This window comes from Somniosus microcephalus, chromosome 13, assembly GCF_052327205.1.
Source record: "Somniosus microcephalus isolate GS21.2 chromosome 13, FLI_Smic_1.0, whole genome shotgun sequence".
NCBI lineage: Eukaryota > Metazoa > Chordata > Chondrichthyes > Squaliformes > Somniosidae > Somniosus > Somniosus microcephalus.
This window is the reverse complement of record NC_140999.1, coordinates 140,123,400-140,134,546: the sequence shown is the minus strand read 5'-3', so window position 1 is coordinate 140,134,546 and position 11,147 is coordinate 140,123,400. Positions and strand designations below refer to the sequence as shown.

Genomic DNA, 11,147 nt, shown 5'->3' with positions numbered 1-11,147 from the left:
CGCAGCGATAACGCTTCCCTGCTCCATATGACATTTCATTGGTGCCATATTCTTGCGGTCTCCGTTGTATCTCTGCAGCGCCCCGTGCGGCTGCTTCGTGTGATACTGCTATGCTGAAAGCCTTGTCCAGCGTAAGATCCTTTTCTGATAGAAGCCGTTTCTGGGTTCCTTCACTTTGAAGCCCACACACAAACTTGTCCCTTAACGTATCTGCTAGTCCCAATCCAAACTGGCAGTGTTTCGATAGCTTGCGCAGTTCCGTTAAGTACTCAGCATTACTTTCGGCTTTATGCTGGTTCCTTTTATGGAACTTAAATCTTACTGCTATCAGCAGCGGTGTGGGGTTTAAGTGGTCCTGTAGGATTTCCACTATGCTTTCGAAATTCTTATCCACGGGCTTCTGTGGGGTTATTAGGTTTCGCAGTAAGCCATAAGTTTTTGCACCCATGGAATTCAACAAAACCAGTGCTTTCCTAGCATCTGGCACTTCATTCGCCCTGCAGTACACCTCAATGCGTTCCACATATGTCGCCCAATCTTCGACTTCATTGTCGAACTCTGATACTGCCGCTCTTCGGCATCCCTGGGTGTGATTAACTGTCTAAAATGGCGTCTCCCGCGCTCTCCCTTCTTCTCCGCTGGCACAAAATGGCATCTCCCGCGCTTTCCTTTCTTCCCGCGCTCGCCCTTCTTCTCTGCTGCAGCTTCTAAAATGGCGTCACCCGCGCTCTCCCTTCTTCTCCGCGGCTCAATGGCGTCTCCCGCGCTTCCTTTCTTTCCCCCGCGGACGCTGTTCAGTCCTTGTGCCCTGGCTGTGCTCTGTGCATTCTCCTGTGCGCCTCTCTCGTTGCCGCCGCTCGGTCCTGCACCCCGGCTGCTGCTTTACCCTCTCTCTCTTTTTGTTTTCCGTCGACGCCGCTCGGTTTTCAACCCCCGGCTGCGCCCTGTGTGCTTCACCCTCTCTCTTACCCCGTCGACGCTGCTCGGCCTTTTCTGTGCCGTCGGTCGGCTCCAGCCGCCGCTGTCCGGGAAGGGTCTGCGCTGTACCTGTTGCCAGTCTGTTGCTGGATCGTCGTGGCTGGAGAACTAAGCCCAGCTCTCAACAGCCTCCCCTGCAATGTTCACTCTCTGCCGGATGACTGGGCGGTTGCTCGTGGTCGACGCCCGTGCTTCTGGCCTCGACTTTCTTCCACCGTCCTCCCGGAGCGAATCCTTGAAAGGAAATGCAGAGTTGCAGTTGGATTCGAATCGACCTCGTCGCCACTGTTGAATCCGTGATTCTTAAAGTATGATGTTTTCCCAATAACTAGACGGAGGCTGTAAGTTAACAATCAACAGGTGTTTACTGGAGGAGGGTAGTCTAAAGACTAACAGTACAGAGGCATGCTCAAGGCTTATATACAGGTGTGGTCACTGCCGGTACTACAGTATACAGGAGCTGTAAAAGTAGTTCTCTCTTAAAGGTACATACACTACAATCATGGCTGATCTTCTGCCTCAACTCCATTCACCGGCCCTATCGCCATATCCCTTGATGCCCTTACTAGTCAGAAATCTATCGACTTCTGTTTTGAATATACCCAATGACTGAATATATCCACAGCCTTTTGGGGTAGAGAATTCCAAAGATTCACCACCCTCTGTGTGAAGAAATTTCTTCTCATCTCAGTCCTGAATGGCCTACCCTTTATCTTCAGGCTGTGGTCCTTGGTTCTAGGCTCCCCAGCAAAGGGAAACATTCTCCCAGCAACCATCCTATCAAGCCCTGTAATAATTCTCTATGCTTCAATGAGATCCCCTCTCATTCTTCTGAATTCAAGAGAATACAGGCCTAGCTTACTCAATCTCTTCTCATATGACAATCCTGCCATCCCAGGAATCAATCTCGTGAACCTTTGTTGCACTCCCCTCTATGGCAAGTATATCCTTCCTTAGGTAAGACCAAAATTTTACACAGTACTCCAGGTGTGGTCTCACCAAGGCCCTATATAATTGGAGTAAGACTTCTTTACTGCTGTACTCAAATCTTGTAATGAAGGCCAGCATACCATTTGCCTTCCTAATGGCTTGCTGCACCTGCACATTCACTTTCAGTGACTCATGTACAAGGACACCCAGGTCCCCTTTGAACATCTGCATTCCCCAATCTTTCACCATTTAGGAAATACTCTGCCTTTCTGTTTTTTCTATCAAAGTAGATAACTTCACATTTATCCACATTATAATCCATCTGCCATGTTCTCGCCCACTCACTGAGCCTGTCGAGGTCCCCTTGAAGCCTCTTCACATCCTCTTCGCAACTGACACTGCCACCCAGCTTTGTGTCATCAGCAAATTTGGAAATGTTACATTTAGTCCCCTCATCCAAATCATCGATATAGATTGTGAATAGCTGGGGCCCAAGCACCGATCCTTGCGGTACCCCACTAGTCACAGCCTGCCATCCTGAAAAAAACCCGTTTATCCCTACTCTTTGTTTTCTGTCTGTTAACCAATTCTCAATCCATGCTAGTATATTACCCCCAATTCCATGTGCCCTAATTTTGTTCACCAACCTCTTGTGTGGGACCTTATCGAAGGCCTTCTGAAAATCCAGATATACCACATCTACCGGCCCAATCAGGGGAAAATCCCGCTGGTTGGCCAGAAGCTGATGGAGGCGGGACTGAAACCCGGCAAACAGCAGTCCTTCCTCCAACACATCTCCATTCATAAAATCCAGCCCAAAGTGTTGAAAATAAAGATTTCAATGTTTGACAACACAATAACAGATACGTCACATGAACATTGGCTAAAACACCCAAGTGCCTACCCTTGTGTGTTGTTAGTTGGCATGATTGGACTAGGATGAGGGTGAGTGGTGGCTAGTGAGATGGGGAAGTGATAATGTAGATAAAGATGGATGGAGGTGCAAGGTAAGTTGGTGTGAGTAAAGATGTGCAGGAGTAGGGTAGGGAAGGCAGTGATGGGGATGTGATGAGTGGCACAGCAGGATGAGGCTGAGTGTGGCTTTGCAGTAACATTTCGTGATCTACTGAGATAATTGAAAGGTTTGCGCCACTGCAGCCTGGTCCTCCTGACGACATCCCTGCTTGTGTCCCCCTGTGCAATGTGCAACCAGGCTGCGTTGATCTCCTGGGGAGGTCCCTTCTGCCCATGGGAAGGTAGACAAAATCGCAGCCCAATATTCCAACAATTCAAAATGTAACACCATTTGAGGATGAGAGTCATTTCACTGTAGATAGTACGCAAGCGAATGATCATTCTGACACACCAGTTTAGTTCAGGTTGACTTATTTTTAGGATAGAAAATGGATTGAGGATTGTGCTAGCCTAAAATGCTTGCAGTAAATACAAAACCAACTACTTATTCACAAAGGTGAACAGAAAGTGCATTTTTAAGATGTTACTAGATGCAAATTATGCCTCTTCAACATGGTGAATCAGTTTTTATCTTAAACGATGCGCAAGTCTTCAAAAGCTTTGGTCTCTGCTTACAAAGTTAGTTACTTTCCATGCTGACCCGTTATCCCCATACCTGCTCCGGCAGTACGTAGTTGGTGTTGAATTGTCCACGCCAGCTCTTTTCACACAGCAATATTCTAAAAATACACACAAAGTTAACTTAGTTTATCTGAACCAGTTCTTGGCACAATGGTTAGGCCATATGTTTGTTTTAACAAAAACAGATATGGTAGCAGGAAAGTTAGGTCATATACATGCCCCAGAAGCAACCGTGTCCTGTTAAAGGTTGGGATAACAGGTCAGCATGGAAAGTAACGATGTTTCTCAGTCAGTCATTCACCTAAAAAAAAATCACCCAACATACAGATGTGTGTATAAACATACTGCTGAAAACAAGTTATCATAAAACTGCTTTTTATTGTCCATTTAATACAGTATCATTTGTTTCACTCTTAAAAGAGCATATTCTCCACAGCACAGAAACCAATAATAAAGTGGATTAACACCATGTTCACAGGATCTTCATCTTCCCTCTACAAAACACTCGTAAGACTGGGGCCAGCCCTTTGAGGACTGAACAGAGATTTTTCTTTTTAATGAATCAAGTTTGGCAAATTCTACATCTCAATTATGGGGCAACCAAACTCAAATGAACCAGCCAACCAGAATCCAGTTTCTCAAAGTAAAGCCAAGCCATTTTTAGGCACCGGTAGTATTTATTCTTCTGGAGCAAGATTGCAGAAGTCATTTTGGTGGAGTCCACTCGGTTAAGTGAGAGTCCACCAGGTTAAGTGAGAGTCTACCACAAGATCATAATGTGGAGCAGTTGTTGACAATATTGTGCCAGCACCTATTAAAGAGCTTCCTAAAGGTGAGGAAAAGTCCAGTCCAGCAACAGAATCCAATTTTAGGAATAATTTAGAATATTTCATAAAGCTTGTAGGATATAAAATAACAATTCTTAAGTAAATAAAAACTGTGAAATTAAGCCCATCGAAGCTTGATATTCATCAAAGCATATTAAACCAAGGAGGAAGGGGTGGGAGGAAAATAAAAAAGTACAAGTGGCCATGATATTACTAAGTTCCATTAATTGTGCATCTTCATAGAAATGCCCATATTTGCACCCCTGCAAAGCTGATTCACCCTTATTATAATTCCTTTACAGATATATGTTTTGCAGAAAAACTTCAAGATTCTTTACCATTGTTATATAATTGAATTTTAGAATATGCAGAAAAAGGGAGAAGGCAGAGAGTTTCAGAATAAATTAGTGAGCGCGGGCAAGAGCACAAGCTGGAATTTGAATGGAATGGCAATGAGAGGCAAAAGATAGGGGAAATGATGGAGCATTTGGCAGACACAGAGATTAGATCATACATAAAAAGTTAATGGTCTGGTCTCTATTATGATACAAGATTATTCTTTTGCATTAGTAATTTGCTAACAACAGAGTATAAATAAGCAGGAACTATCCAGAAAGAAAATTCAGTACACATTGTCTGTGGTACAGGTGTCTATTCAATCTTGGGGTATCTTTTAAAAATGGTACAATCAATCAATTTTATGTTGACTGATGTACTATCCAATCCCTAATTGTGTTTTCTAAGGGAAGGACCACATAATATATGAAATGTCTCCCCCACATGCATTATTTTGTTCTCATTATGGGTCATGGAAAAAAACACTCATTTCAGGCAGAAGCCGCCCGAGTTGATTGTAATCTCATTCCCCGCCCATCTATTGCAAGCAGTTTATTAAATTGCATGTGCTGTTCACAGACTTACAGTGGCTGCCTTCAAACATGATGGGTGCTAACAATCTTCCCGAAACACAGATGAAACTAACTGCAACCCCCACAGGTAGTAGTCTGAGATTACACATGCAAGATGATATTCATGATTTCAGCCAATCAATTCATGGCTTAGCAGTGATGGAAAAAGTATCAATTTCTTTTGCATTTCTTTTTATCTTTAGAAATTTGGGAAAGCTTAACCACCAAAATTATAACAACCCTCTTAATTTTTAAGATCTCTTCCATCTACAATAGATTATAATCCAAAGACAAGGTGACCTCAGAACTCCTTTAAGAAAAATTTGCATTATTCCATGACGTGATCTTCCCCATCCCACATCATCTCTCTTCAGTTCTTTTTGACTAAAGAATATGCTAAACTGGCATTAGCCAATTGGTAATGCTACTTAACTGCTTAAAACACAAAATAATTGCATTCTTTAAAGGGTTGGCCCCAGATTAATGACTTCCAGCACAAAGTAATGGCCTGCATATCTCAACAGGCATTTCACTTAATGGTGCCCTTAAGTAGTAGAGTTTGATACGAATAGTCTTACTGGTTTGATATCATTGAGGTAGTAAAAGCATTTTTGCAGCTCTATGCAGTAGTATTTGAAACCTGCAGAGAAGTTGCTTTAATGATAGCAAAAAGCAGGAGACCCTGGCCTTTGTTGGATGGATGAGGTCCATTGTATCTCTTTGCACTTTCAGTTGGACTTGTATCTCACAAAAGAGTAGCACAGTTTAATCTTTTGATACCTCAAACATGCAAAGGGTCTTCAGCCATACAGGACTATGAAGAAGCATGAATGTGGAATCACAAGTTCTTTGGGCCTGTACATTGTTCTAGTTGACATAGTTTAATAGACAGACAGTGGAGCATCTGTATGGGCAATTAAAATAGCTTCCCCATCTGTACAGAATTTGCCCATTACATGTCATAAATGAGAATACCAGATTATGGTAGCAACCTAATGCATAGTTTACACCACAGTGTACCAGTGTTTGATCTCTTAATCTGGGGCATTCAGCTTGGCGTCTCTTACTGTGTTGATCTAACCACCTATTTCGGACCTTGCAGGATACTGCAATGGGATATGCAAACATATCTCCAATAGTATTTGCCTGCCTCAGATGAAAAAAATGGTCTGTTGGTCTGATTTTCCATGGCTCAAATTAGTGGCAACATAATTGGTCCTGGGAACATCTGTAAGGTAAACCATTTTTCATGATTGCTAGTTATCTTCCCCCTTGAAGTACTTTGGCAGCTTAGTGTTGAACAAATTGAAAATGAACTACCTCAATCGAATACTACCAGAAAATCCTTTTACTCTATATAGCCCGTTACAACTAAGTCCCAATGTCCCACAGACCCTTATTCATAGTTGACAGCATTGTCCATTTTCTTCTTCAATGTAGTTAGGCCAACTGGGAAACTTTCACATTCAGAGGTAATCACTGTTGTCAGTACAAGGGGACCAAAATAACAGTGCATTTACCAATGATTCAAATTTTTGTGCAGCAGCTGGTGCTACCCCCAAGAGACTAGCAGCATTCTTAGTTTGAACTGAACTAGAGGATGAATTTCCCATCACCATCGACATTCTCCCCACTCCCAGAAACTTTCTAGCATGACATTCATCAATGTTTAGGACTTACATGTCCAAATGAGATGACTTGCTTTGCAGAGGGTTTGGTGCATCTGAAGATTACTGTTGCACTTACTGAGGAGAAGCTGAAACAACGGCATTCATGGTGGAAGTTTGTACATTCAGGGCTGTACAGTGGTGCTGAGCCTCAGCACACTAACATGGAGAGGTGATGAGCAGGAAAGCACTCAGCAGGATGGAAGGAATTCAGAGGGGAGTCTCACCTGAGCAGTAACAGGCACCCATCAGTGGCTGGCTACAAGGACAATGGCAGTAGCCTGGGATTGAGCTTTGTGCTAGCACTCAGGTGCAAATGGTGTCAGGCCAGGTGGACTAAAAATAGGACAATGTTCACTTAGGTACTGCGTTCCCCAACCTCTATTCTGGAACTGACTTACCTGGATACTTCAGAGACCATAATCTAGATCAAGAGTGGAATTACCCTTCTAAACATTTTTGATGAAGGTGACTTGGGCAGATAGCTTCCAATGGGCTTCGTAAGAGGCTCTCTCGCTATAACACAACCAAAATTCATGCTAAGAATGAGGGGAAAACACAGGGGTTATATGGTGGTGGTCAATGAATGCATTGTACTCTTAATAAAGGGACAAGCAACCCAAGAATGTCCCATGAGTGGCATGGATTTTGAATCATTACTCAGGGTACATGGAGAGTGTCCGTCAGAGCATTTACAAAGTGTAAAATGACTTCCAAGGCACAGTGAATCAGACAGCAATCTCCCATAAAAGGAAGTTTAAAAAAATTGAGATTGAGCTACAAAGGAAATGAAGAAACAACTATTTTTTTAAAAAGTAGACAAGTAAGGAAGTTAATTAATGGCATGAAAAAGAGGTATTGTAGACATTACACCAAATGCATTAGAAGGGCATTAATGAATTAACACAGGAGAAAGCGTTTCACAGTAGTGGTGTGATATTTTTGAATTCAATCATAATCAATAGGTTGTAATATAAACAGGATAACAAATAGGTTTCATTGTACAAAACACAAATCTTAACCATTTGGAGGAAATGAATAAGTATATAATTCTGTAGAAGTGAGGGTAATGTACTCTGGCAGGTAATGCCTATTGTTAAATTCTTGCTCCATTATTATTTTGCCCAGTTTTTTTTTTGTTCTCCCCTTATCATGCATCATTATTCTTTAGGCAATAAGGCAGCCAGCAAACTTTCTACCAGTGCTGTTTGGAAACCTGCTACTAATAATTGCAAGAGGACAGCTGGGGTGAATAGCCTTAATGTTTTAGCCACCTCCCTCTGCCAAGTACTTCTTCAGACTTCATAGGGAAATGGGAAACTCATGGTAAGGGTGACTGCAACGCTAATGCCAATTTAAAGTAATGGGTATTTGGCCATCGCAATTTGACCAGAAAGAAGTTATACTAACGGTCTCAGTACTTTCTCTCCCAGATCCCAGGCAATGGGTAAACATACAATCTGGACATTAAAATCTAGACTTTAAATGCTCCAACCAGACAGCTGGACTTTGAGCTCTGATGTTCAACTAGGAATTCAAATTATCCAATCAGATAAGTGGCTATTTGTTCAGTCCCTGCCAGAATAAGGTGTTGCAGGAGATTGACAACTCAGTCAAGAGCTGACAGCATTGATCAGCAAATGGGCTGGAATGTCAAGTCCCAATGGGTCTTGTTTTTTCAACCATAGAGAGTACAAAGAAAGCACCTTAATCACAGCGCCCCCATTCATGAGTTCATCCTGGACACAGGAATATATTGTGAATACAAATCACTCGGCTTACAGTATTCATACTTGGTTATCCAAATTCACAAAAGCTTCAAAAAGTGTCAGCATCACAATAAATACAGCTATTTAGGCTGTTATCAGACATATTACTTATACACATCATTTAGAAGGCATACATACATACATATATTGCCCACATTGGGCAACAGTAATAATTCTATGTAAACTGTATTGGCCTCAGAGAGAGAGAGAGAGAGAGAGAGACCGGAGCTGTAGAGCCAGGAATTCAAGGTTGGAAATCAAACTCCCAATCACACAGCAGACATTGTAAAGTTAATGGAAGTCATCAAATCACTGCTGCTGCTACTTAGAAAGCAGTCAGTTTAATTCTATAAGTAAAGCTCTTTTAAAAAAAAACACAAGTAAAATGTTTATAGACAGCACTGATTAGTGTGATCTACATGTACAAGTTCCCACTGTATAATAGAAAAAAATGACTTGTACATTTTCCCTTGCACATGCCGACACCAAGTTCAATTTTACTGAATAGAGAGGATGATGTCACAAACTATGACTTGACTATTCACCCCACCCCCCACCAGGACACGGCATCATCTTTAAAGATTCAGCATCCACTTCGACCACTTTACAAGCTTACAATTAAAAACATGTTTTCACATTAATATTGAAATAAATTTCAACCTCTTGACATAATTATTGTACTCTTTTACAGTTCTCTTTTTATCATATCAAGAGATATTAAAACACTCATGGGTGGGTGGTGGGGAACTAGCTTTTTTCTCCACCCAGCATTTTTAGTGCTACCATTTACTAAACTTATTTAAAAGTATGATTAGATAAAAGAGAACGTGGCTTTGCATTTATTTTACAGGAACAATGTTAGTGCAAGTCAGCATCCTCATTTCATTCATCAAAGCATCAGATATCAGAACTGAGAGAAGCTTCAAAAAGAACCTTCTGAACACAGGATAACAAGTGGAGGTGATTTGCCATTCTGGGCTATTACTCTACTACACGATCTTTAAAAGCTTGTGTTGGTTATAAAGTGCATATGTAGGCTATGACACATTCAAAACACAGATGTGCGTTAACAGTAAAATAAAAAGGAAATTGGCTCTTCACATACATCAGTTTATGAACTAAACGTTCTGATGTAGCTGAAGAACATGCCCTTGTGTGTTCATTACTGCAATCCACAGAGAGGCCTCACCAAGCTCACACTGAAACAGAGCGTTTTCGCCACCACCTTGACGAGGGGACTCCATCACCAGCCTGAATCAATGGGATGATGCTGTACCTTTGTATCCTGTAACTAGGGTGAAAACACACAAGACATAGCTGGAAGCACCCGAGATGAAAACAAAGAGGATAGGGGTGAAGAATGGGATTGTTAGCTGAAAGGCTGAAGGAAATATATAATGAGAATTGATCCAGTTGATGGGTACATTCTATTACCAAGTTTGGGGAATGGAAATAGATCAACAACTGAAACTCAGAAACATAGTGGAAATAGGTCAAACAAAATAAAGGGACGATCGAAGAGAGGCAAATTTTACATATATTTGTGTCAGTGGCTCAATCATTTTATTTCGTCGAGTGGTTGGTGACCCCTTTTGCTTTATGGATTCTTTTTCTGGCTGACCTCCTACTTTTGAGCAGTACAATGATTCCCTTTTTGATTCTGGTTGCTGTTAAACCTTATGACTCTGAAGCAGCAGGCTGCATCTCTGGTCGTGTCTGCTGACCAATTGTTATTCATCAGTTGGTCATGACTGTTACAGTATCATTTTAGTCCGTCAGTAGTACTTGAACTTGTCAAATAAATTTCCCAAATTGTTGGATGTGAATCCCTAATGGGGTGGGATTATTATCCAGGTTTTGGGGTCTATGAGGTAAGCTTGGAGTAGCTCGGTGGAGAGAACCTTCTTCTCAGGTATTTCAGTACATACAGGGGAAGGCAGCTGACGAGAGTGATTACTGTGACTTTCCACAGGAAGGATAACGTGATGATGAAGTAGACATCTGCAACAGAAAAGCAAGCAGTACGTTAGTTTCAAACATTCCTCTTCCAGTGCTACTGTTCTTTCTAAAATGTATTGAGTACAGTTTCCATAGATTCAATTTATAGAATAGTAACATAATATAAAACAATGAATCAGTGTTAAACTGGGAACAATGGCTCAGTGCATCAGTTCTGTAGGACATTGATTGGAGCCTTCAATTTCCCACACACTGGCCTTTCATCTCTGGAATGTGGGTTTGAATCCAGCTCAGACTCGGTCTGCTGGATGTAAGGGTCCTATATAACATGTATTTGGGCAGTTTCAATGCAAATCCCAGTGGGCATGGAGCCACAGTACAGAACTTCTCATAATACAGGGTTAACTCACAGGATAACATGGTGTGAAAAGTGGAAAAATGCAATTTTAGGCGCTCTTCTGAGGTTGGGGATGAGGCATATTGTTGGGCTAGAGTAGAAGGGAATCTAGTTTC

The 11,147-nt window shown here is 41.8% G+C and overlaps 1 protein-coding gene across 2 annotated transcripts in view; it reads right to left on the bottom strand.

The window, feature by feature from the left end:
* Positions 1 to 3,862: 3,862 nt before the first annotated feature.
* The window catches only part of atp9a (ATPase phospholipid transporting 9A), a 244,853-nt gene continuing 237,568 nt past the window's right edge, over positions 3,863 to 11,147 (bottom strand). For both annotated transcript variants that reach the window (XM_086005302.1, XM_086005301.1), the window contains one exon: positions 3,863 to 10,676. In XM_086005302.1, coding sequence (XP_085861428.1) covers positions 10,540 to 10,676 — 137 coding nt within the window. In that variant the 3' untranslated portion in view covers positions 3,863 to 10,539. The remainder of the gene's footprint in view (positions 10,677 to 11,147) is intronic.